Genomic DNA, 27,454 nt, shown 5'->3' with positions numbered 1-27,454 from the left:
GCAGTGGAAAGGATGGCAGGACAGCGAGGGAATCGCCCTGTCTGTGAATAAGGACAAAAGACTGATTGATGATATCACAGGGTGGAGAGAGACACTCTGCACCCATTCACTGAGGAAGTACCTCGATGAGTGGGGGTGCTTTGTGAAAGACGGGATCCTAGCTCCTTGGGGGCAGCAAATGCCTGAACTTTGAGCTGAGAATCTACTTGACTAGATGGGGAAGGTAACTATGAATAAGTGTAGGCCCTACTTCACATTTCAGGATTTTGTTTTGTATGGAGCCATTTGTTTCCATCACAAACTTGTTTCTATTGAATCTCTATTTGTTCTTAAATAAATGTCCTCATTTTACTATAATTGAACACAAGTGCTGTGTGATAGGGGAGCAGTGAGCTAAGGTAAAACTGCTAAACTGGGGTACACTCTTCCCTTGGGAATGGAGAGCCTGGGATTTCTGGGGGTATCCAGTGATAAGGGGCTGGACACCACAGGAGGACACTTTGAAGGCTAGAGTGCCTTCATAGTCAACCTGCAGGGCAAAGGCAGGGCCCATGCAGCCCAGAGGAGAGCGCCTGAGTGGCTGACAGGCTGGTTGTGTTAGGAAACTAACACCCAGCTGGCACAGGCAACGACTCCCCGCATTGGAGGCTGCTGCCAACAGCCCTGCGTGCCCCAAGAAGAGTCACAATCACATCCCTTCCCAACTGTTAGGGAAACAGAATTTGCTCAACCTGCACCACCAAGCCCCACTAGTGGGCTTCTTTTAACTCCCTCATGCATGCAACCTGGTCTGGTTGGCATCCCTACTCCAGGACACCACACCTCTGCCCACAACATATCAAACAGACCCCAGGCCCAGCACAGCTCTCCGAGGTGGGGGAAGCCCCTCTCTTTACAGGTGCTAATATTTTGGATGAGATGCAGCAGAATTAACACACTGATGCCTCACAATCATTAGATTCCAATGCACTTTGGCGTATCCTCTCTTCTCCTGACCCAGTTCCAACTGGGTCGTTACAGCCTGCTTGCCCAAAACACCCGGACAGCTGTGTGATGTTGCTGTGCATTGTTAAACAGCCATTACATTCCACCCGAGAAGAGGCTGCACTTCACTTGTGACTGATCCTTTTACACAGATAGAGGGCAGGATTCTGCTCATATACACATTGGTGTAAATCAAGAGTGACTTTGCTGCAATCAGTGGAATTACACTGGTATAAGTGGGATTAGAATCAGACCCAAAGCCCTTTGGGATCTTGCAGGATAGAAAACACTACAGAAATACAAAGCTTTTGAGGATCAAATGGACTTCAAACCTACCTTTATTTCACACCTTGTAAGTCTCACACCGAACCTTCTCTTTGCAACACCACCACAACTGGTTAGTTTGTTTTGCGAGGCAAAAATGTTGTGAGATTTAAAAAACAGAGCGCAAGAACGTGGGAAATGACCTGATGAACCGTGAACTCCAAACAGTTCCTACAGGCAAATAAATTCACCTCTATCAAAAACTAAACAAAACGCAGAACCAGTGAGTGCCTTTTAAGAGCGCATTGGAATTCCCAACACAGGAGGAAGAGCTGGGGAGGGGGAGAATGGAATAGCGGAAATCCATCTAATCCCAAGGGTCAGATTCCTCAGTGGGAAATGATCAGAGAATACAGCATTTAAATCAGTTATCTTTTTATTCTGTGTTATCAGCCAATAAATGGCCCCCAATAAATTTGGTTTAATCTTTGTTCCATGGCTGAAGCAAGAATTTTGCTCCTCATCACGTGACCCCTGGAAGGGAAGGGAGGGGAGGGGTTTCCACTTCTCAGCCCATGAGTGAGGACTATCAGCACAGGCCAGGCAGCAGGAAACATTCATCTGAAACCCGGAAGCCTCATCCCCTTCCCCTCAGGTCTGCTCACACCACCCTAGTGACCAGAAGCTGTTGGGAACTGGGAGGGACACTGGAAGGAGAGATGGGAGGAGCCACTGAGTGGGGAAAAAAGGGCACTGAAGCAATAGAAAGGGAAAGGGGAGCAGTCACAGACTATAACAGATCAAGGGAAGATCTTCCCTCACCCCAAGGCTGATAACGGATCACAAAAGAACAATCACAATACTTTGGATCCAAAACTACTGCAGGGACTTTACCCTCTTCCTGGCCCCTTCTCCGCCCAGACCACATGGGGTATCGACTCCAGTTCCCTTCACAACACACACACTTGCAAGAGCGGATAAACTAGTTCTCAAAAGTTTGTCTTTGCATCACTTTCAATGTGCTATCCAGGGTGGGATGGGCCAGCACCACAGATATTCCAAGGGAAGGGAGATCTGTTCCCAAGGTTACCTTACAGAAGGTCTGCTCAGGAGGTGGGAAGCAGTGTGAGGTCTGCCCTTGCTCTGTCAGACAGATTCAGGGCAGGGTGATTTAGGGAACACGCCCATACCTGGGGGAGTACCAGACACTGCACTCTGAGGACAGGGGACTCAGGTCTCCATACCAGTTGTAAATTCCCAGCTGCCACCACGTGTGGGGGGAGGGGAGGTATGGGGGGTGGGGTACTGCTTCATATTTAACCTCTGATCCCTGAATTCTTCTCACCAACGTCTCAGTCTGACGGCAAGGACAACCCCTAGTCCAGCCTTTCTACAAAGGCTGTTGCTCCTTGCCCGCTTCCTAAGTCACTACTGTCGGGATTGGGCACTGGTGCCTTCGAGTCTTCCAGAGAGTCATTGGGTGAGGAGCTCCTGCACCAGCTGCTTGAACTGCTCCTGCTGTTGGCAGATGTAGAGCTGAGTATCCCAGAGTGCGTTCACTAGGATCGCATCATTCACCTCATCCAGCATCACGTCAGAGTGCAGCGGTGGGCTGAACCTGCGGATATCGAGATGTCACCAGGTGGGACTGGGGAAGACAGGGGGGCAACAACACAAGGGACAGGCAGGGATGGGGACACAAGCATCAAATGCAGCACCACATGATGCCTGGGGATGGGGACACATGCCACACTCAGGTCTTGAGAGAGGGGGAAAACAATGTGAAGAGACAACCAAACAGATGGCCCAGCACCGAGAGAGGGGAAGGGCACCAGCCAAGAAAAGCTCATACCGGAAATAGCGCATGTCTGTCATCTCACACCAAGCCCTGGCACGGTCCACGGCCGGGCCATCCGCATCAGTGCACTGCAGGGGGAAACATGTCCACTCTTAGGTCACTGAAATCAACCTAAACGCTTGTATCCCTCTGCTTGTAAAGTCAGGCTCCCTTGGCACTGAGTCCCACTGTACAGGCCTCCAAGGGAGAGAAAACTACATTTTGGAAACTTACCCACCAAATGATGTAGGGGAGCTTTTCTACAGGCCCTGCTGCAGCTCCCCATGGGGCTGAGCTCACTCTTCTAATCCTTTCGGTGTCCCAGGCCTCCACAGTTTTGTGTGCAGACAAAAGTGCAAAAAGGGGCTTTGGCGGTGATTCTAGTTTGGGGCTCTGGGTTCTGAGCCGTGAAATCTCTCGGATTCTGTTTATATCCTGGCGTCTGCTCCAGGAACACAATGACAGCAGGGGTTGCATTCACTACAAGCCCTATGAGTTATGCTGGGGCAGTTTTCAAATGAGACCTGAAATGCAGAGCTCATGGCAAATACAAACTCCACAGAGGTTTTCTGGTCTGTAGGTATAAGGCTGAGAAGAGCCAAGGAGGGGTCAAAGTTAAGGTTATTTGGGGAACCTTAACTCCAAATTTTCCTTTCAAGCATTCAGCTTTTGTGAACAAAAATATTCCAAGCTCCTTTTGTTTAAAGAGTGAGTGAGTGAGTGTGTGTGTGTCAGACACATATCCAATCTTCTCTCTACTACAATTGTTGTTATTTAGGAATTTCCTTAATTTGTTTATGTTGATGAATGATCATGATGGCAATACAGAAGATTTTTCTAAAAGCAAAATACCCCGTTTTTCAGGGCTTTGTTTTTAAACCAGGCCTCCAATTCTGCACCTGGAATTTTGCACCCATAAGTAAATTGTACCCATTTTTGCATGCACAAAATTGTGGAGCCTAATTTGAAAATTAGGTCCTCTGTGTCCCATCACTTGGAGAGGCTAACCTGGTCAACCACAAACTTTCTACACACAAGATCACCTCTGCCAAGAGACAGTACATATAAAATTTCTGGCAGAAAGCAGCTTGTTTGACAAGGTTATGCTGGCTGGTGTCAAAAAATCAGGTTTATAAAGGAGTGTTTTATACTCTCAGCTATGGTGTTATTAACACATCTCCATAACCCATCACACAAACGCTCCTCAGGATTAACTGACAGACTGTGTTTGATACTTACACCACTCTGCCCCCTGCTGGTTACCCTGCCTTCTCATTCGCTCCCAGAGATAATCCACCTAATCCCTTTGCAAATCTACATGTATTTGAAGGATACAAGTGCCAAATAGGAAGAAGAATTCTTTAGGCTGGGCCACCTCAGACCATCTCACCCCTAACATTCCGGCTTTCCTGTGACCCCCTCAATGTCAACTGACAGAGGACCACCCATACTGTAACTCCCATAAGGCCTGACATACTCATTGCCCCAGCACACTGTCATAATATGTATGTAAAAGGTGTCATGGAAGGTATATGTAAACTGGTGACAAGCAGGTCCCGAAAGTCACCACATGATGTATGTACGGGGTGTAAAAGAGTTATAGACACGTGCTGGAAATATTATCTTGAAATGTGTTTGGGCGGCAGTGTATAAACTCAGCCTGCCTTAGACACCGGAACCCACGTGACAAGCTCGGTTACAGGCAGAGGACAATGCAAGTATCTTTACATATAAGGTAAACAAAGCCATCAAGCTAAACAAGTGAGGAGAAGATCATTTAACAATCACGGTGGGGGACAGAAACCCCAGGAAGCCTTCCTGGCTCTCAAGGCAGAGACAATAGACTTTGGGTAATATAAGGGGAGCAAAGAGACCTTTTTAGTGATCCATCTCTGAGGGGATCTAAGGTACAGCACCCTTCGAGGCTGTAAAAGTTGGGTCCCATAGTGTGGAGGGCTGGGGATGCTGGTAACTTGATGTGAGAAAGAAAATGGCGCAGGCAAAGATTGCAACTTGCGTGGGGTTTTTTTGTTTGGAACCACCCATCTCTTTCTTTTGCTTTGTTTCTGTTTTTTTGTTAATAAATCTCTTTTATTAAAAAACCATCTCAGCGCTGTGTGGATTAAAGAGAAGTGCGAGTCTTCAGCTAGTCTAACAGGCTGATGTGCGCTCTGTCCCCATGGAAGGAGTGAATTTAGTAATGTCTGAGATTGTCCAGTGAGAGGGGCCGGACACTGCAGGGAGATGGCTCTGGGGAACTCGGGTTCACTGATTGTTACCTGCAAGGCAAGGCTTTGACTGATGGAGTTTAGACGAGTTTGCTGGTCAGGCAGTCAGGCTGGTGTGTCAGGGAGCTGACGCACACAGGGCTGAGCAGCAGCAAAACTCTCGCTCTTGCTAAGGCAGAGGGGTAACACAGTGGCTCACAGTTCTGGGTATCACGGGCACGGTGTAACAATTCCCATGTCACTATTCAACCCACTTTCTAAAGCATGAGAGAGGTTTTTGCTGCAGCAATTTGGACTCTCCAAAGTTTAGAGAACAAGGGATTTAAGGAGGCTCTAAGAGGAGGAATGACGGCAGCTGGGATAGGAAGTGATTGTAGACACCTTGCTAGGGAGTAAGACCCTTGTTATTGAGCTCTGTAGGTTGGGGAGTGGTTCATGGAGCTCTCCGAATAGATGTCACAGGTGATCCCCACATCCTCGCTGGAATTTAAACGGTAACAGCCTGGTAAGTCCCAACTGAGCATCTTTTCTTTTTAAAAATAGTACGATTTAGCATCAGAAACCACCTCAGGTGTCCCCCCCCCGCGCCACTCCACAGCTTCATCCCATCCACCCCACCCCCCATTACTCACACAATCCACCACCATCTTGCCCAGCTCTCTGGCCCCAAAGACTGTCTTGGCCAGCTCCCAAGGGTTGGAGGGGCGGAAGACATCCACGGAGCTCACCGGGACCTGCGGAGGCCTCCCCGTCCCAAGGGAGACCACCACTCCCAATTTCCGCACCTGCTGGCTCTGCCCCTTTGGAGGATGGAGAAACCAATTTTTGTTAGCATGAATCCACAGTATTACCCCGCAAAAATACACAAACAGAATGGGGGGGGGGATATTCATAAGTTGCTGTCCCCATTTCATTGCCCAGATCCTTGAGCTGATAATACTGGGGACCTGTATGGATCAAGAGATTGAGGATTACATAAGATCACCCCACATTCCCCACCCCTCCTGCACAATAACTTAGACACATGCCTCGCCCATCCTGAACCAGAACCCTCTCCATTCCCCCCTCTAAGTCTTCACTGCCAATCCAGCCCCATGTCAGAAGTGACTGACAGTCATTAACCTCTGTTGAACGTCCCATGTGGAAATAACTGGGGGGGGATCTTGGCTTTGTGCCTACAGCACAGCCGTCAGCATCACACAAAAAGCCATCGCCACGTTAGCATGAACTGGCCCTATCTGTTGCTTCCTCAGAGAGGCTAAGAACTGAAAGAGCCACAGACGGAATGAACTGATCCTCCTACAACAGCCAGGTTGGAGCACTGTGCTGGGGAGATCCGGGGAGCTTGCAGTGCCGTTGTTTAGGATGCACTACCTGGTCGGTGGCTAAATACAGGGCTCTGGTCTCAGAGAGCCACCAATTACAGCCCCCTTCCCAGGGAGGAGTCATTTACAAACCAAACCCCATTGTAACGTCATGTCGGAGAAATCCTCCAGGTAGTAATTAAAGCCCTAGGATTTACCCTCACCTTCTGGCTTAGGGACTTGTTGTACTCATGGATCTCGGTCATGGCATCCAGGGTGGGGTTATTGGCCAGCAGCCCGCCATCCAAAAAACGCCCGATTGGTCGGAAGTACGTTGGGGCGGCACCACTGCAGCGGGCAGCCCGCCACACAAGCTGGTCTGTGAAAACATGAGACAGCGCATAGGACTGACTGACTTCTTGTGTCACCACGGACAGACAGACACACTGCTGAATGGTGAGGCAAGACAGAGTAGATTTTGGGAGGAGGGGAAAAGCGCTGTAATTCCAGAGGCCCCCTCCGCCAGTTAGCTCTGCCCTCTTTCTTCATAACACTGAGGGCTTTGCCTGGATTCACTGGAGAATCATTGCTTGTGTAAATGACGGCCCTGCAATATCCTCCCCCCCATCTCCCCCACCACCACCATTCAAGCCTCCTTTAAAGATACTGGGCCAAATTCATCCCTCCATTGGGACTCCATTGAAGCCAGCAGGGTTACATCGGGGATGAATTTGCCCATTGTATATAATAGATCCATTCACTAGCCCAGGAGGGATGGAGATGTCCCTTTGGAACCCAACCCCATAGACAGAGGCAACGCATAACTGGGGGGGGGGGGGGGGGCACAATTTAAAGGTTCTGGCGGGAGGAGGCACGTGACCACCCCACGCATCACCTCTGGATCTACAAGCTGTTTCTAAATGGACGGCAGGGCAAGCCCCACTGCTGTGCGAGGGGAGCAGTTTCCCCTGGGCAGAGCCCTGCTATAGGAGCGGAAGAGTAGCCTCTGCCCTGGGAACAGGCCTGGAGCGTTCACAGGGCAGTCTGCAAAGCAGACATGGGGAAGTGCTGGGATGCCAGCGGCAAGGAAGGAGAAACAGCCCCATGTAGTGGGGGGGCAGAGAGGAAGGAGGGGCTCAGCCCACAGCCACACACCCTGCTGCTTCCTCCCTCCCTGCGCTGCACAGACATATGGTGAGTGTCGCCACCAGGGGGAGTCTTTGCCTCCTCCCTGCTGGGTGTCCCTGTGAGAGGCAGCCTAGGCCTTGCCCACCCCCACTGCCCTGTGGGGCAGAGTCTGCAGCAACCCCTCTGGATGTTGCTAAATGGAAGGCAGAAATCTGGGGGGGCACATGACCCCACCTGCCCCCACCCCCACGCATCGCCTCCGTACATAGATGCAGGAAGGTGCGTCCTCCTGACCCCTTTCCAAAAATCCGGTGGCCCTTCTGCACCACTCTTCTCCCGCAGAGCCAGGGAGAGTGGCTGCTGAATTTGCAGAGTGGCAGAACATATCCCCAGGTGGCTAGGCCAGCATGCTACAGCTTATTGCTGCAGGAAAGCAGGAACAGTCAAGGCAGGACAGGTGAGGGGGGACACTAAGAATCTTCCACTAGGACCAAGCTCTAAGGATTGTTAAAGTAGAGAATAACCCACTGCCGGGACATACCATTCTGCTCTTTTGATGGGTAATCCACTATTGGGATGTACCATTCTTCACAGAGAGAGGGGAGATGGGGCAAGAATCTCTCTCTCTCTGATAAGGTCCTCTTCTCTGTCAGTCACTTGGACCAGTGGACTCTGGTGCGTGGAAGCATTTACCTTCTGGTTTGGTCAGTGGTCTGAAGGGGTCTGTTGTCTTGACATCAGGCTTGTTTTTCGTCGCTGGCGCCTTGTAATTCCGGAAGAGGTGGAGCTCAGCAGGTTGCCGGTCACACAGGGTCCCTGTTACTATGACCCTGTGGGAAATGAAATGAGAAACAAAGATTAGTGTTGAAACAAATTTGGTTAGGCATCATCAGCCTCTGAATCAACCTCCGCTTCCTGATCTGGTCCATGGCCTGGCTGAACGCCTCACCACGGAGCCTGCCAAAAGGAGGGGAGTGAACAATCTCAGCAAGTGCAGCCCCAGCTGTGACCCACTTGGGTTTCTGGACGTCTGTCATTTTGGTGTGCTCTCCAAATTCCCTCTTCAGGAACTCATCCAGGGGCTCCGACTCGTATGGCCGTGACCCTCGGAACACCTCATTCTTCATGCGGAAGTACAGGCAGCGCATGTAGTCCACCGGCTTCCCTGAGACACAGAACGGCATTAGCTGTAACCAGCCGTGGGAGGCAGACGGAAAAGCAGAACTAGCCAGACCCAGGGGATCAGAGCTCGAATTCCCCAGGATCGGGGGGGATCTGGTGGCATCACACACAGCCTCTGCAGTGTCTACCTGGAGCGGGAGCCATGTCTAATCCTCTGCAGTAGGCTATCGGAAAGCCTCTGAGGGAGGAGGGCAAGTTCAGAGCTGACTCCTCAGGATTCTCCAAACAATAACAAAGAGCTAATGAATCTGGTCATAGACCCTTGGTGGGAAGAAGACCAGGAACACCTGGTTGCCAAAAACACTGCCTGTTTGCTGTGTGACTTCCCAAATTCCAAACAGCAGGTCAGACCATTTCCCAGGAGGAGCAAACACCAATCAGAGTTCTGGCGTTTGTTTGTTAATAAATCCCATTTCCCTTTCAGCTGGTAGCAACCTCCCAGAGTGACGGGCTCACAGAGCTGCAGCCCCCACCTTTCCTGCCTGCCCTGCTCTCCACACACCGAGGAACCATTCTGACCCAGGCTTAGCAATGGCAGTGCCTGTGGGTCGGTGCTGCCACCCCAGTCGTCCCTTACCATGTACAACAGCCAGTGCCAGGATCCCTCCTGTGCTGGTCCCTGCGATCCAGTCAAAAAGCTCCCTGATTGGCCGGCCAGCAGCCTTCTCAATAGCAATGAGAAGCTGGATGAGCACCAGGCCCCGGATGCCCCCTCCATCCAGACACAGGAGGCGATCGTACCTAGAGAGGGACCAGGAGAACAGGAAGATGGGGGCTAGGTTATGCATGAGAACATACGTATGCTCAGCCCAGCAGACAGGATTGATGTTCTTCTATAAACTGGCCTCCTCTCAAGCACCCTGAACCCCCACCCCGATGCCCCAACCTCTCTCCCAGTACCTCTCTGCAGCCCCTCAAGTGTCTCAGCTCTCCTCCCAATTGCTAAACCCTCCTGCAACCCCAAAAGCACCCAACTGATTTCTCAGTTGCCAAACCATCCTCAAACATCCTCTTTTCCCTTTCAGGTTCCAAAGCAGCCATCCACCACTATGAGCAGCTCCCAGACCTCACCTATCGCCAGTTTCCTGAACACTCTCTTTTCAGATACCGTCCACTGGGAAATCAGGGGGAGCTGCCCAGGCTAAACAAGGTCTTTCCACAAGGTGTGGGATATTGGATCTGAGATCAGCAGCCTCACACAGACAAAAGAAACTACACTGTGGAGAGCCGCCTTCCTGTCTCCAGATGTAGCACGGTCTTATATCCCAAAAGAACACATCACTGCTCTGTCAACATTGTGAACGATTTCACGGCTGATCATTTTAGCAGAAACACCCAGCTAATGTGCCTTTCCCACAAACTCAAACATCTCTCAGGCACTAAAATCTCCATCTATCCCAGCCATCAAAACCCCTACGTTTCCCCTGAAACATCCCCCACAATGCAGTTACATGTTGCCGTGACAAACAAAAGACAGCAGCACCTTGGTAGCGAAAGGACTGATCTCCAGATGGTGTAAACTGGTGTCACCCCACCCACTTCAATGATCAGCAGTTATGTGTTGTTAGGGGCAACAGTGCATTCTTGTAGGACACAGGATGTCATCCCCTTCAATGGACCTACGCTGATTTACACCAGCTGAGGACCTGGCCTTTTACATTTAGATGCACTGTAAAATAGAGGGAATTTAATATTCAAATGAATTACACTGGGGGCCCAGCATCTTAATCCCATTCCTATTTAATTCAACAATCCCTCCCCCCTCACACTCTTACCAGAAGCTACCACACAATTCCCAATCTGCTGCCCCAGAGTGCCATGGAAACCAGGGGCCTTGCTACAGAATTTAGGGCCAGCTCAATGCCAGAGTCCTCGAGCCTTGGTGATATCAGATCTACGCACATCTCATAAGAACCAGGAGGAGGAAAAGGCCTTCAGCCCCTCAAGAATGACAGGGACCTGCTCCTCTCCTCTGGCCTCTGAGAGGCCTGGGCATGCAGTGTAACTTCTCCCGATGCCCTGAGTTATGGCTCCCAAGTTGGGCAGGGCTCTGGTATAACCCATCCTCTTGGTCGGAGCTATTTCCCTTGAAGACGGGGATTCATTGATGAAGTCCTTCCTGCCGGGTGTGTTTTAGTACAGGTTTTGGAACAAATGGGTATAGCTCCCAAGCCTTCCATTGCCCTTCCACCAGGCCCCACCACAGCTGTGACTGTCGCCAGCCATTCAGATTCCTTCTCACCAGTACAGCTTGTTTTAATACAATATTCCTTTCGAAGCAACAAAGCATAAGCAGGACTGGCCACCCCTTTGATTTGCTGAGGACAGTTTCCTTATTTCCCTCCTCCGCCCAGGACCCTGCTACTTGCTCTCCAATCACACACCTTCCCCACCCTGGTCCACCAACACGCCCCCTGCACTTCATGCCATCTTTGTGCATCCCCTCCCTACCCCACACAAGATGGATGCATCACATGCATCATGATGCTGCCAAACCGGTGCACCAATTGACGCAGAGCTTTGCAGCCATCAAGTCAGTGTGTCGGGCTGGGCTAAAGCCTGCACTAGCTGCTCAACAGCATTAAATGGGTGATGGTGGGGGCAGAAGTGGCAGATTTTAATCGCCCAGGTTGGGTTCCATTAGGGGTGTAGACCAACGCGTGACTCTGGGCACTAGCAGGGGGAGAGGGGTCACACATGGGCGTGCCGCGCATGGGACTTTAGTCAATGATAATGAGAGCAGAGAACCTCACACACACATGCGCCCCCGCATGGAACTCTGGCTTGTTCCAGGAATGAGGGCACCACGCATCACGGTGGGAGGAAAAAGTCACTCCCCCCTGTCCCCGTATTCGAGCCATGCAGTTGTCTCATGAGCTCCGCTCCTCGCTTACGTTCTCTTTGCATCGCTGGCAGAGTCCACGACATCCGGCGTCTTCAGCAAGCGGCCAAGTGCTGTGGAAATATGGATGATGCTCTCATAACCTAGAGAGGCACAGACAGACAGTGGGAGAGAGAGACACACATTTAGTGTCGTAGAGGGAGGAGAAGAATATGCATGAACAGGGCCTTCGCTTCACCTGGGATGCAAATATTTCCTCTGGGGTCTCCTGCATCCCTAGAGCTCCCCCACTGCCCTCTAATCTTCTACCCTATCCCTCTAGTTCCCTTTCCCACCCTTCTGTCCCTTATCTCAAAGAGCTCGGTGGCGGAAAAGATCTTTCGTGTCTGTCCCTTCCCTGCCAGCGCAGACCTGCTCCCTGCAGTACAATCTCCAGTGCTTCAACGTCCCAAACAATGAGGCTTCCACCACTTCCCTTGAGAGATTCTCTCTCACTTACACAGACCTCACCATCAGGAAATACTTCATAACAGCCAGCCAAAGTTTTGCTGTTTTATCCAAGCGACATTTCCCTGCTATTTAGGCCCTTCTAGCACTCCTGAGGGACAGATACTTGTCACATCACCTCAAGTCACTATTTAGCAAAGTTATACGGTTAGTGGGTTCTCTATTGCAACAAGCCAAGTCCTTACTCATCGCTCCGCCTTCTCTGTCCTGTCCCCCGGTAGCTGATTACTGACACAGACACATTCCACCCCTCCAACAAAGGCCTTGCACCGTGTTATATCAACACTAAGAACTTCAAGTTCCCACCCCTATCAAACAAGTTCTTTGTCCCTCCTCCCTTGAGCAGACAAGTCACTGCATGCAGTGCCACCAATTCACCCCTTCCTTAGACTCCATGCCAAATAGGATCAGAACTCAAATCCCGGAGAGCAGGCAGCCAGAGAGCTTTCAAATAAAGATGCAGAGGAGCAGATGGATCACCAGAGTAAGACAGAGAGGAGACAGGTCCCAGCAGCCGCAGGAAATGAGAAAGAAACCTAGATTTAATCCTGGGAGATAACCAGACATGGAGGTCTGGGAGCCTCCCCATTACTCATCTGCAGCTGTATCCCAGGCCACAACCTGGGAGGGGACGGGGGGGGGGGGCAATAGGGCCCAGATGAGGTGCCAGCCTGTGAAACCAAACGGAAAACAGGGGAGGAGAAAAAATACATTATTGCCAGCGGCTAGGAGGAAGCAGTGAATCTTTGGAGGAATCTCAGCACTGGATGAGGTTTCTCAGCACACACTCAGGTCCCTGATAAAAACAGCCCTGTTCTGTCAATATATCAGAAGACTAATCCTGGAAGGACACACCCAGACCTCCACCACTCCTGAGAGAAGAGAAGAATTCAGCCCTGGATTTCCCTCCTTGTACTACTCCTGGAGGTACAGACACACCTGCTGGGGTGAGATGAATCCATTTTCTCTAGAGACACCATACAGGAATGGTGCTAAGCTTGGAGTGAGAATCCAGGGTGGCCATTTCTTCAGAGCAACAGAATTACAGGTAAGTAATTCCTCCTTTTTTGTCCTTCTATCACACCCATTGCTCCATCCTACCAATGAGACCCTATCACTGGTTTAGAGAGAAGCCCCTCTGCTGGGGTGAGAAGGGAATTCATTTTCCACATTCATCTATCCCTAGGCCTCAGCCTTTCCCTCCACTAGCTTTCAGCCTTCAGGATCTGGGCCCCAGACACTCCCATGTCTCATTCCTCCCCACCTCTCCCCCACAGCCAGAATGCCCCATCACCAACAAAGAATGGAAAACTCAAGATAAATTTCAGCTGAGCTTTCTTTTCTGCCTCTCCAGCTGGATGGAGGTGGGTGTCACAGCATATGGGGACAGACATAGGTCCCAGATTTATTCCAAGGGTGTGTGGCCAGTCACCCAAAAATACTCCTCCTTGGGCTGGTGCACTACAGGGATGTATCCAAGAATCCAAACAGACCTATAGAGTTTTACTGGGGAAAATAAGAGAAGGGTAGACCTGATCCTGGGAAGAACGGGAGCAGGCTGACAGCTACTAAAGGCAATGAGAGCTGGGAGAGGGGACAGAGCCACAAAAGTGCAGGACAATCCAGAGAGAAGCTCTCAGAGAAGACTGTGAAGAGAGAGAAGGAGAGAGTGAGAGACAGGGCCAGGGAGGGCTTTACCTAAACTGTGGCCGTTGTTCCGTGGGAGCGGTGGTCTTTCCGGGAAGGTGGACAGCGGTGGTGATGCTGCGGATGCCATGTGGGGGGATTCGGGGCTAGGTGGGTGGCAGCGTTCCGTCCCTACCGTTTGCAGCAGGCCTAAGAGCACCTTCCGGTTAGGACCTTATGAGGTGGGGGAGTCGCACATATTAAAAAGAAAATCAATACACAGATCACAGGGTCATTCCATACACCCCAGCAAGCCAGTCCTGTGTGTACAGTAACTGAGGGATGGGAAGTGAGGTGGGGATCATACTTTGTGCATCCTTCCACAACCAGACTTTAGGGCTTGTGCTTTGTTGGGATCCCTCACTCTGCATTTCACAGCTGCTTTATGGGGTAGACGCTGCACACTCAGTGTGCTCGAGGACGGGGGGACTGCACCTTGGTGGTTCAGTTGCCCTGCCTCTCCCCATCGTGCCCCTGCAGCATCTGATAGCATGGCTTGGAGAGGGGCAGTATCAGGCTTTCCACTTCTACCTCCTGCTCCCTTCTTCCCCTCTTCTGCGCGCGGCTCACCTTTGCTAGTCCTGGCGGCCACCAGCCCTGGGGTCTCTCCAAACTCATTGGGGATCTCAACATCTGCTCCAAACACAATGAGGGCCTTGATCGTCTCCAGGTGGTCTTGCTGTAAGAGGGAAGAAATCTCTTGTCATAGGCAACTCTCCCTTTATCCGCCTGCCACCGCCTACTTTGCTGGGCCCTGTTGCTCTCATCCTTGGGTGCTCCTGCTAATTAAGAGCATCCTGATGAATTCATCTCCTTCACATCACTTGAGGGCCAGGGCCTGTGAGGTTCCTGGTGTGGGCACCAAGACAGCTGGTCCGATTGAACCCAGCTAGAAGCATGGAGGAGAGTAGTTGTGCATACTAACCCCTCTCTCATAAAAAAGAATGGTGGGGGGCCTGCTCCATGGTGTTCTTTTCATGCCCTGGCCTGGAAGAAAAGGTCTCCATCAAATCCCCTTGGAACTGCAGAACCTGCAGCCTGGGAGAAACTCACCTTCATGGCCAGGTGCAACGGGGTGTTGCCATCCTGCCCCTTGGCATTAGCGAGAGCCCCATGCGTCAGCAGCACCATGGCACTGTCAAAGCGCCCCCGCTTGACCATGATGTGCAAAGCCATGTCTGCCGTCTTGCTGACAGAATTCACGTCACAGCCATACTCAATCAGCATCCGGGTCATCTGTGTCCCAAAGCCATAGGGAGAGAGGGAGAGAAGGCAACAAGGAAGCGTGATAGCTTCAGAGCAACAGCGTGGGTGGGCAAACTACCCTGTTCTTCCTTAGGTAGAACATGCCAGGCAGTGAGTGCTGGAGCAGCTGACGATAGCAATGGGGAGAAGAAACAAAGACTAGTGTAGACAAGGCCTAACAGTTAAGTGTCAGCTACAAAGCCCTGGGCATCTGTACTGTGACAAGGAGGATCTTGTGAGGTTTCTCTAACACATCAAAACAGCTCTTCACTTTAATGACATGCTTCTGAGTGTCTCGCTTGTGTCTTACAACGAAACGCAGGAATGGGGCCAAGCAGAGCCAGAGCTAAATGAAAAACGTGATCCCATTTGGGCTAAAATCCTTGGCACATTTGAGGGAAGATTCTGTGTAGATTTTGCCAAAATCCCCCCGTTCATTTCCACTGTCCCACCTTATGAGCTAGGCAGTTTCAAGCCTGTTCGGGACTTGACTGGGAGACATCCAAAGAGAACCCAGATGCTGGAGAAAGGAGTGCTGGCAATTCAACAAGAGGCACTCTCCTCTCTAAACTAGGCCTGAATCAGTGCCCTGGTATGGCATTAGGGGGGAGTTATGCCAGCTCCCCTGGCATTTTTCACAAGAATTCGGGGTATTAGTCCTAGTGGGCAGGCCAATTTCCTCTCTGCGTGATTATAACGTGTCTAGCTAAAATTCCCCTTCAGTGAGAAGTTATTCTTCTGTTTCCTGCCTTAGAAACTGCTATATAATGTTGATGGCACAGAATGGCTGCCATGTTCCACCCCAGAGGTGACCTTGTTTTAGAGGCAGCACTAGTACTCCATCAGAAAGAGAGCCAAGGAGAGAAAGCTGGCAGTCCGATAACCATGGGTACCCAGTACCAGGATCTGCCCACTTCACTGTGAGGGTCCACAGCTCTCTCCCCTCACAGTGGATGGCACTGATTCTCTCAACCGGCACTGTGGGAAGCGGCCTGGGGAAAGAGGCTGCTCTACCTGAGAATCTGAGTCGTGGGTGACCAGCGACTGTCTTTTGGGTGGCCTGCTGGGTTACCGTGCTCTAAACGGAGTCACACACGCAGCAACATGCAGGAAGGTGAATGTTTCCAGCTGGGGGAATTAACGGGGGGAGGAGCGGAGCAGAATTTCAAATGAGAAGAAGTGGTCCAGTGTGACTGCGTGGCGCGCTGGTATGCCTGTCAGTTTGCCTCTCTGCCTGGCATCAGCTCTGCTTACCTCAGCGTTTTTGGCCCAGTGGAGCACAGCTGCCCCGTAGCGGGGGTCCTTGAACTGAACTTGATTGACATCCACTTCAAGAAGGGCCTGCACACACCTTCGGGAGGAAATGAGATGGAGGCATGGAAAGAGAACGGTCATGGATGGGGACAAAGACCCCAGCCTGCCAACAACATGCAGGTGTTGGCACATCCTTGAGAGCCCACGCTGGGGAACTGTGGGTTAACAGCCCTCTCTCCCTCCACCCTACCTGGGATGCTCTGTGACCTGGGCAGGCCCCTGAACAGCAAAGCATCCAGTGCTCCCTGCTCTTAGACAGAGGAGGGGCTAAGAGTCAACATGCTACTAGGGCCACACTAGCAGAGAGGATAGCAGGCACCGGGAGAAGATACCTGGAATCCAGGCCGTTGGATCACGCCCTGCTAGCGAGGCAAATGGACACTGGGAGGGAACAGAGCATTAGTGCTAGTGGGTGACATTCTGGGGCTGGCCCATCCTCAAAGGCAAACCCACAATGGTAGTGGGCACACAGGATCTGAGCATGTGGTGTCTTAAGAGTGCCTATTCTCAGAGAGACAAGTGAGCACTAGGAAGGGGCATGCTAGCCAGGCATCAACCACGGAGTTCCATTCCAAGCAAGGCGAACGGGTACTAGGCAGAGTCTCAGCCAGTGAGCACTATCCTGCTGTCACTCCTATCCCAGCAAGATAGGCAAGCACTGGGAAAGGGCAGGCGAGTCTATGCCAGTCAGTGATACCCTGACATTGTTCTCAGCAGGGTGAGCAGGCACCCAGGGAGGAGCACATGGGCTCCAAGCCTGTAGGTGGGGCCCTTCCAGCGCTCTGTTTCCAACAAGACAGGTGAACACTTACCCCTTCTGGGAGTACTTCACGGCAGTGTGAATGGGGTAGCCCAGCGTCCCCATGACGTTGCACTTGGCATGGCATTTCAGTAGAGCGAGAACCACATCCTCTTTGCCCAGCTGGCAGGCTAGGTGCAGAGGCGTCTGCACCTGATTGCTCAGGTGGTTCAAGCCAACAGATGGCTTTTTGCCCAGGAGCTGAAAAGAAATTGAACAGCAAAATCTCTCTCTCTCCAGGCTCTGAGGACTGCTCCTGGGGACAGTATTTGACTCATCATAAATGGCAAAGCTTGTCCCCATCCCCTACCCTAGGACCACCCCACAAGTCCATCCTGGTGGTTATTTAAACTCTCCTTGTTTGTCCAACTGGGAAGTCTATTACTTCACCTTGCGCTCTCCCCTTTGGCTCAAGCTTAGGTTAGAGCCTGAATCCAGATCCTGCTTAAAGTATAAAGAAAATAGAAATGTTTTCAAGACTTTGGTTTTAGAAATGTCAAACAAAACAGTGTTGCTGGTTTGTTTGTTAAACTGACACCCCCTTCTCACCCCCCCACCCACACTCTGCAGGAAACCCAAACCCACCAGAGAGGCAGAAAAGTGAATCTGGACAGTTTAATTTCCCTGTTCTTGCTGATGCAAAGAGTAAACAGCATCCTGGGGGAGGTCAATCCAGTTTCAAATCTCAGGGCAAACCCATTAAGCTGCTATTATTATAGTAACATGGAGAGGCTGCCCCGTTAAATCAGGATTGTTTTTAGGGTACCTTAAAGGTCCAACACCCTAGATGTGGCGAGGCCTCCTCATCCCACCTTCCTTGTCACAAGTCAAGAAAACCCCTATGGTCTGTCCCAAAACTCTCTCGGACTCCTCCAAAGTCCAAGACCAACATCTAGAAAACTACCCAATCCAAAAGCCAAGAAGTAGGAGAAATGGTGAAGTGCTGCAAGGCTATCTGGCTATGGCCATAGAAATATCAGCACTGAAGCACCTTCTCTCACCCCACACAGATCACCAATGACCTGCCATAGAAAGAGAAAGCCAGGAGGAAGAAAACTCAAGTGGTGCTGGTCAGATCAGACCAGATGCGATCAGATACAGCCAGACTTGGCCCTGAGGAATTTCTACAAACCTAGGTCAGGGCTGTGAAGGAGGCAAAGCTCCTCCTTCTCCTCTGTGACAGAGGCAGCGAAGTCAAGCCCAGCAGAACATTTCTGGACTGCAAATTGCACTGAGAACTCAGTCTGCCCCCACTCGACTCCAGAACCTCTTCTCGCAAAGAATCAGCCTCTTTTCCCAAAACCCACCTCAAAGGAACCACAAACCAGAAACACACACAGCTCCATCCAAGGGTTCGGCCACCTATCACTCTGAGCCCTGCTCTTCCTGGATGGTATAAGAATAGAGAACAGCCAGCAAAAAAGGTCTCCAATGCCACCTGTCAGTGTCCTGTCTCCTTCTCCATCAAGATTCAGGCCCGGGCACAATGCAGAGACAGCACTTGTCTATGGACAGCAGGCAGTCATCCCACAGAGCAACAATGGAAGCACATCTGTAGCCCTCAGGTCTATACTCAGACCAAATCCAGAGGGTAGTTATGGGCACAACCAAAACCTCAGGACCAAAATCCTTAATCTTAGCCTGTGTAAACACATTGTACTCTCTAACCCTTCAGACCAGCAGGAAGGAACCACATTGACTCAGTCCATAAGGATCTAGATTGTCAAGCCAGTCTGGCCAACATACCATAGCAATTAAACAAGGACCCAGAGGAATCGTGGTTTGGTCAGACTCTGTCCACACACAGCTCCGACTGTCATGTCACCTGAATCAAGGGGAGGCAGGTTTAAGGACGGACTCTGCAGACTCTGAAGAATGAGGGGAATTGGTCAAGCTAGCCTTTGACCCTCAGCCACCATGAAAGGCCATGAGAAACTTGGTTTGGTCTTCCCTTGCTATAGGCGCCATGGAAGCAAGAAAGGGAACTCTGGCCTAAGGCCAGAAGTAGATGCAAATAAATATAGTCTTTTTTGATGCACCTCATCCTGTTTTTACTCTTGTCTCAGAGCACTCTGGGCTTTAGAGTTCAGTCCTGGAGAACTCTGCAGTCACACAGACAGCAAAGTCCCTGAAGTGGGGGGGCTGAGATCAAGCCAAAGATTTGCACCCTCCTGCAGCAGCAGATCTATCTGGCTTTTTCTCCTCCAAGTGTGGAAAGCCTTGTTTCTATCGCCTCCAGACGTAGAGCACTGGGTTCCTATCTCCTAGAACTGGAAGGGACCTTGAAAGGTCATCAAGTCCAGACCCCTGCCTTCACTAGCAGGACCAAGTACTGATTTTGCCCCAGATCTCTAAGTGGCCCCCTCAAGGACTGAACTGGCAACCCTGGGTTTAACAGGCCAATGCTCAAACCACTGAGCTATCCCTCCCCCCCCGCACAGTAGGAAGAGTACCCAGCAGTCAGCTGTAAAGCCCGCTGCTTCCCCCTCACCTTTATGATCTCAGGGTTACTCCCTCGGACAGCATAGTGAAAGACTGTCTCCCCATTTTTGTCGGTGACATCCAGCCGGGCATGGCACTCCACCAGCTCACACAGACACTCCATGTTTCCCTTCCGGCAGGCGAGCTGCAGTGGGGTACAGCCATCCTCGCACTCTGTGCTGTTCACACAGCTGCAACACAAGAGAGTAAACAGGAGGGTCCCTGCCCTGAGAGAAGACATTCAGTACAACCCCCTCCTAGAGGTTTGCGTCAGATTCCCTAAATTACTGTGTTAGAACTAATTGTTTCATGTACTTGGTGTTTATGAAAGCAAGGGGCTGACAGCCCATGGAAGACCATGGGGAAGTGCAGTGCAAGCTTCCTCCACTCACATCCCTGCCAAAGCACTCATTCCTGCCATCTAGTGCCTCCTGCTATTCCAGTACTGGAACCACCAAATAGCACTGCTAACATTCCTTGCTCCTGATGTGCAGCATCTTCTGCTAGATTGTACCCAATGACCGAGAGGAGAAAGCTCCTGCATTAACCCCTCAGTCCCTGAGCTATCCAGTTCCTAATTCCCCTTGTCCACACTGAATGTTTCCCCAGATCAATGCTGAAAGGGAATGGGGCATCTAGGCCAAAGTGATCTACAGCACTTTATTATCCAGAAAGACAATTCCTCTCCCTTCTTGTTGCTTATGTAACATGCCTGCACAGCGTACTGCAACCCCCTCTAGTGGCTGGTCCACATAGATTATATAACAGCCTTACTACTGCTACCGGCTAGTAGATTTACTCCTTCAGCTCAAATGCAGGAGGTTGGTGCTGAAGGTAATGAGCTCAAAGCCCGCTAGCAACTCCCATGGTGAGTGTTAAATTTATACCCTTCAATAATGGGTGAGCAGCAGGTTTAAAACAAACAAAAGGAAGTATTTCTTCACACAACGCAGAGTCAACCTGTGGAACTCATTGCCAGAGGATGTTGTGAAGGCCAAGACTATCACAGAGTTCAAAAAAGAACTAGATAAGTTCATGGAGGATAGGTCCATCGATAGCTATTAGCCAGGATGGGCAGGGATGGTGTCCCTAGCCTCTGTTTGCCAGAAGCTGGGAATGGGCGACAGATCACTCGATAAACCTGTTCTATTAATTCCCTCTGAGGCACCTGGCATTGGCCACTGTTGGCAGACAGGATACTGGTCTAGATGGACCTTTGGTCTGACCCAGTGTGGCTGTTCTTATGTAAGCCGTTATCACACCCATCATTTGACCAAGCTAGGCATTTAGGCCACTATCTGCCAATGTGAGATCAATGGAAGTTGCAGGAGCCAAGCTCTTCCAACAAGCAGCCTACTTTTATTTATTTAGGGGCTGGAATATGGATTTAGGTGCTTGACCTTGAAAGCATGGGCCTGAAGTGCACTCCTGCCCTGAGCTAACTCCTAGTGATACTCCTTCAAGAGAGCTCCTCAGCCCTTGCCTTAGGATGCGATTGTGTCGGAAACTCCCCGGAAGCTCTGTCTCCACTGCCACATGCGCCAGGGACCAATGGGGGTGGTTACGGAAACAGTCGCTCAGTTGCTGGAGGACCTCCAGCTGCAGGGGTTGTGGTGAGCTCTCGTAGAAGGGGCGCAGCTGCCTGGCATACTGCTCAAAGCGCTCAACGGCTTCCGTCTCATTGTCTAACTGGAAGAGCCTGGAGAAGAATAAAGGGAATGAGAATGCAGCCCAGCTCCCCTCGGTAGAGACCAAAAGCCAACCCTCCTAGCACCAGGGAGACACACTGATTGTCCACACCCTAGTGCTAGGCATTTCTCCTCCCGCTTGCATTCACTCTTAAGGACTCCTCACCCGGTTGGGCATCCTATCCCCAGTGACAGCACCTTCAGCCAGAAAGATGTTTCCATTCCCCATGCTGCCACTCTCCCTGTTCTCAGAAAATCTCCACTCTGGCTCCAAAACATAACCAGAAGAGGAAAGGGTCGTCTGTCACTCACCGAAAGGCGACCAGATGACTCTGAGAGTTCACCAGCAAGCAGTCCCAGGAGCGAGCGTTTTTGTTCTTGTACAGGATCACCCTGTCGTCCTCTCTCAGGCGTGTGAGAGCCACATACTCTGACAGGTGCACCTCCTTCACCCGGTAAGGGTTTGAAAACAGGTTGCCGACACTGTTGATGGTGTTTACAAGTCGGTCAAAAAACTGCATCTTTTGGGGAAATCAACTGTCCGCTTCCCTCACCCTGGAAGAAATCAGAGTCCAAATTCAGCTTAGGTCAGTACCTTCCCCCACCGCCCATATCTGGCAAAGCCACGAGACTTCCATGCAGTGACCTTAACCCCCAGCTTCCCAGTCCCTACCCCCAACACATTGCCTCAATACAAGTCCATTGACTCTTCATGTATTCCATGAGACAAGATATGCCATCCCTATCCTCCCTCAGAAAGGTATGCAATGCAGGGTGAAGAGTTGGTGCCCACATATCAGCTGAACAGATTTCTAGCAGGCACTGCCTGGCCCTGAAATTTCAGCCTCAGTCAGGGTCAGGGTCCCATTGTGTTGGGTGCTGTACTATGAGATGGGCCTTGTCCCAAAGAGCTTACCATCTACACAGACAAGGAGTGGGAGAAAGGCCAAGCCTATTACCTCAATTTTACAGATGGGGAACTGAGCTGCAGACAAGTTAAAGTGACTTGCCCAAGGTCACACAGAGAGTCTGTGGCAGAGCCAGGAATCAAATCCAGATCTCCTGAGTCCCAATCCAGTGCCTTAGACATAATACAACCATAAAAGGAGTTGAAGCTCTTAGCTAAGTCCTCAGCCATCCCTTGCAAACTACGGCCATGATTTTGCCTTATTCACATTACCTCACCGACATCACTTCTGTCGCCTCCCTCAACCTCCATACTAAGACCCCAATCCTGCAAACATACTGCCTTAACTTTACTACCAGTGGAACTACTCATGGCAGTAAAGCCTAAACATGCCATTTTTAACTTGGACCACGTGGAGTGGTATGAAACAGATGTTTGGAGTATAAAATTAGTGTTGTGTGGAAGTAGATGGCCATGGGCGTGGCCTAGATTTGAAGTTGACGGTTATGTTGAAGTGTGTCCTGTTGTATGATTGTTAATGGAGAGAATTATTTGTTTTTTTAAGTGCAAGCTGTTTGTACAGCGTTCATCATTTTGGGAAGTTACTGTCTAACATCTGTAGTAGACTTAATTTAGGTGATGAAATGAGGAAGCCTGTCTGCTAATGTGTTGTAACAGCTGCTCATGTACGGAGTTAAAAGTTGCATATTTTGCGCAGAGGAGGAAGTTGGAAGAGGCAAATACATCATATTGAGGGTGAGGCAGAGGAGAGAAGGTGAAATCATGGCTGTAGGTCAGATGAGATGGCTGAAGACTTAACTAGGCATTTGCTGGCTTTTGGTTATATGGTTATATTTATGGAAGTCACTTGAACAACCTTAACTGTTTTTTAAGGAAGTTGCCAGGTTTTTAAAGTCTACATGAATGCGGATAGTCATACAGACAGCTGTCCACCTTGATACATCCCCTTCCAGAGCCCTCATGCCCACGCACTGTCCTGAGTCAGTTGGCCCGGTGGCCCTCACAGCTGCAGTCCACCATAGCCATGTTCCCCATTCTCTCCATGCATGGCCCAGCTACTCTCCCTGCTATACATAGCCTTGCTCCTCTGCCCACAGCCCTGATTATAAAACATCCTTGGTCCCCACCAAGCTCCCCACTCTTCCACCACATGCCGCTTTGAAATATTGGTATGTATTGACACGGACACATAGTGTCTGTTAAATCTTTAATTTAAATCTCTGAAGTAGGGAGGAGAGAGAGTCAGTATGGATCTACTAAGACAGTACATTACGTGGACAAAAGTTTCTTCTGTAAGTAAACTTAGGCCAGGTCTAACGTTACAGATCTATATCTAACGACTTTGCTCAGGGATGCGAAAAATCCACAGCCCTGAGCGACACTATACCAACCTAACCCCCGTGTAGACAGAGCTGTATCAGTGGGAGAGCTTGTCCCGCCAACATAGCTACTGCCTCTCAGGGAGATGGATTAATGCCACCAAGATAAGCTCTCCCATCGGTGCAAGAGCGTCTTCACTAAAGCACTGCAGCTGCACTGCTGTAGATGAAGACAAGCCCTTATTTTTTTCTTTACAGATCCTGCTTCCTCACACATCCACTTGAAGAGAACTGAGGTGTGCTCCTTACTGAAGAGAGACTGAAACACTCCTCTCCTGTGAGCAGCATTCAATCTGATCACAAATCGGTATCAAGAATATAGCGCTTAGAAGAGGTATGAGTCAGGCTCTAGGTAGCAGCCTTCCAGCTCAACAGTCTGCATGTGAGGAACAGATGCTGCAGTCGCTGCTAGACTCCAGCAGAAGGGGTGTTAAGTCCTTCTGGTACAGAAGGAATTCAGCAAGGACATAGCCTGAGAACTGAATCTGGTCTGCTTAGATCACCTCTAAACTGAAAGGAATGGCCAGCCACCCACCCACCCTCAATCTTGAGGATTTCCTAAAAGACTTTGCCCTGACAATGAAACAATGGCCTCTCTTCACATCCACTGTGTGCAGCCAAGCTAAACCCAGAAGGTCACAGGGTTTAGGAAGAATATTGGCATAGAAACTACCTGATTTAAATAAAAATCAGACCACCACACAAGAGTTTGGGAGGCTGGCTTAGAACTACTTCATCCTTCTGAAAATTTGTATAATGATGACATCAAAGCCTGCAGTTCTGTAACTTTCTTCACACATGTTATAGCCATAAAATGATAGATGCAAGAAAAATCAGTTTCTGTGAGGCTCTAAAGGACCTGAGGAGGATAGAGTTCAATCCCATGAATTTTCAAGTTATGATCTGAACATGCAGATTCATCAACTCTTTAATATACTGTTCCCTAAAGGATGACAAGGGACCAAGACGGGTTGCACCGGCATGTGGAAAGCAGAGACAACAGCCAAGTGAATTTTGTTTACATCCCAGGAGAACCTTAAATCAATCCAGGGCAAAACCAATTCTAAAATAACTGGCAAAGGGACAAGATTGGAGTTTCACAGGCCCCTTCTTCTCAAACAAAAAGCATCCTGGATCAGAGGACGCCTTATCTCTCTTGCATTATACAGACTGTGACTATTCACCGTGTAATTTGTCAGGGAAGGGATCCCTGAACCCTGACATCTTCCTCCATCTACCAAAGCAGAGAGAACTGAATGGTCAGAAAAAATCCAAACCTAAAAGCAAGAAAAAAGACCAACTAGTTTCTACTATGTATATAATTTAGACTAAAAACATCTTAGCCCCAATACAAATGCCAGCTCAGGGAGAAGACTGGGTCCCAGAACCTCGCAGGCTGGCAGAAAGAACAGCTGAAGGGAGTGATGGAGGATTTTGCGCCTTTGGTTGGAGAATGTCCAAAGCAGGCGGAATTGACAGAGTGCTTACAGCGGGGGTAGCCCATCTACACTAGGGTTCCTAATACAGATGGAGCTGAACTGGTGTTAGCAATGAAGGGACATATTTAAAAACTTCCTTAGTGTAGGCAGGGCCCCCAGATCTCTGCTGTAACCATTAGACAATGGTCATCCCTTTCCAGCAAGAGGGGGAAGTTAGCCAGGTGAGTTCAGCTCCTATGCACATAACTTTTTGGGGAAACCTAACAGCCTAAAAACAGGATCTACAAAACAAATAGCAGGCCAAGGGAAATTTGACACAGGGTATCTAACACAGCATTTCACCACACTCCCAAAAGAAATCTCAAACAAACCCCAACCACTTCCAAGTTGGTGAAAAACGAGAGATAGAGGGGGAGCAGAGGAATTTCTGCTAGTCAGAGATCTCTTTTTTGTATTCAATTCTAGAAAAGAGGGAAAATGCTGAATGGAGAGAAGGAAACAGAGCATAAGCACAAGATAGACCACCTTATGCAGGTTGTTTATCTTTTATCCCCACCCATCCAAAGAAAAGATATAGGAAATGAACTATATGCAAAAAGAGGAACAGAAAACTAGTTCAACACACACACACACACACACACTCACACCAAAGAGGAAAGCAAATATGAAGCTGTGGCTCTTTTGTTCCTTTACTAACAGCTGACTTCCCTCTAGTCTCTGTCATTCATTTCCAGGAAGGGCATGTGGGGTTTTCGCTGTGCCCCAAAGACGCCCACTGGCTTCGCTGCAGTTTGATCTCCTGTCGAGGCCCTGCACTGCGCCATCCTTCCAGCTGAGGCTGGAAATTCCCCCTTCGCAGGGCCACTCGGCCCCACGCCTGCCCTGGCCAGAGCGGGGTCAGCGCTTCATTCCCCTCCGCCAGGCAGGGAAGGAGGCAGCCCCACGTGGGGCGCGCAGGGCTCTGTGGCGTCGTGCCACGGGCTGGGGTGGGGAGCCGCCCGCCTGGCAGTGCCAGCCCGGGGGCACCAGCGCCAGGGAGCAGGCCCGGGGGGTGCAGTGGGAACGGGGCGGCGCTGACTGGCCACCCCCGCCCCCGGCAGGGTTTGGCGGGCGCGCGCCCCGGCCCGCGGAACCGACGGACCTCGAGCCCGGACCTGCCGCGTGCTCGGGCTGCTGCTGCTGCTGCTGCCGCCACCGCCCAGCCCACTGCACCTCGGGCCCCCACAATCCTTAGCGGGAAGCCCAGGCCCGTGCCCCTCCCCCAGACTCGCTTATCGCCCGAGTCACTTACCCACCGCTCACTGCTACCCGCCCGTCAGTCGTCACCAAAAAGGACTGCAACGTCACGTGATCCCCTCTTCGCCAACCACAGCGCTCGCTCCTCACTCTCCCGCCCCGCACCGGCCCCTGGCCAATCACAGGCGCCATCCGATCTGGGCGGGGGAAGGGGCAGGAGCTGGGGCCCGGATGACTTTTGTTTTTGAACGCCCTGTCCATAGTAGTGTAGTTCCGCCGGCGGCCATGTTTGAGCGGGGCGGAAGTAAAGGCAAAGACTGATGGTAGCGTGACAGGCATCTTTGTGAGGGGCAGAGGACTTCCTCACACCCACCCACCCCTTAAAGAGACAGTGACCTGAAAACGTTCCCCCATTTCCACTGAGCCGTCATGACTCTCCCGTTCAGTGGCAGGGGGAGGGCTCTAGATTCTGTGCTGGGGGGAGACCAACCTCCTGCTCTGGGCCACCCCTGATTTCTCTGATTGGACAAGTGCCACTGCATGGCTCTGGGGGCTGCACAGCACCCCTGGCCCTGCACCCTCGTTGCAAAACATCCCAGAAAGAATTAATTGTCCTTTCCCGCCCAGCTCGAAGCATGAGACCAGCCTCGTGGCCAGTCTCATGCTTCGAGCTGGGCGGGGGCGGGAAAGGACAATCAATTCTCCCCGGGACGTTTTGCACATCTGTTTTTTATTTCCCTACATTTTTCTGTGAAAATGTTTCAGTTTTGGGTAAAAAAAATGTCCAGTGTCAGAAACTGCTTCCGTCTTAAAACACCCAGAACCTGAAAAACGAACCTTCCTACCACAGACAGACCTTTCTACTGAATGTCTTTCAGGTTTTGTATTTTGTCAACCACAATTAAAATGCTCCTGCTGAGCCAAAAGCCCCTGCTCTTGAAAAAAAAAGGGCGCGGGGAGGGGGGGGTGTTAAGTAAAATATT

At 50.7% G+C, this 27,454-nt stretch overlaps 1 protein-coding gene across 1 annotated transcript; it reads right to left on the bottom strand.

Annotated features, from left to right (window-relative positions):
• Positions 1–1,321: 1,321 nt before the first annotated feature.
• On the bottom strand, positions 1,322–26,597 carry PLA2G6 (phospholipase A2 group VI). Its single transcript, XM_024200110.3, has 17 exons — positions 26,527–26,597; positions 21,802–22,044; positions 21,285–21,500; positions 19,812–19,992; positions 17,334–17,521; positions 16,462–16,558; positions 15,016–15,198; positions 14,533–14,641; positions 13,975–14,136; positions 11,822–11,912; positions 9,505–9,668; positions 8,760–8,910; positions 8,439–8,575; positions 6,842–6,996; positions 5,946–6,113; positions 3,101–3,174; positions 1,322–2,866 (listed from the first exon to the last, which is right to left on the bottom strand). Exons 2-17 carry the CDS (start codon positions 22,008–22,010, stop codon positions 2,722–2,724), a joined length of 2,430 nt encoding a protein of 809 aa, XP_024055878.2. The 5' UTR covers positions 22,011–22,044; positions 26,527–26,597; the 3' UTR covers positions 1,322–2,721.
• Positions 26,598–27,454: the final 857 nt, after the last annotated feature.

Source organism: Terrapene carolina, unplaced genomic scaffold, assembly GCF_002925995.2.
Source record: "Terrapene carolina triunguis isolate 2854851 unplaced genomic scaffold, T_m_triunguis-2.0 Scaffold247, whole genome shotgun sequence".
NCBI classification, from domain to species: domain Eukaryota; kingdom Metazoa; phylum Chordata; order Testudines; family Emydidae; genus Terrapene; species Terrapene triunguis.
Note: the sequence above shows the minus strand (reverse complement) of the source record. Positions and strands in the feature narration are given on the sequence as shown.

Coding starts and splice junctions, on each gene's coding strand:
- PLA2G6 (XM_024200110.3), bottom strand. CDS start 22,010: ATGCAGTTTTTTGACCGACTTGTAAACACCATCAACAGTGTCGGCAAC. Junction 16,559..17,333: donor GTGAAGTACTCCCAGAAGGG/GTAAGTGTTCAC, acceptor TTCCTCCCGAAG/GTGTGTGCAGGCCCTTCTTG. Junction 14,137..14,532: donor GGCCGCCAGGACTAGCAAAG/GTGAGCCGCGCG, acceptor CCACCTCATAAG/GTCCTAACCGGAAGGTGCTC.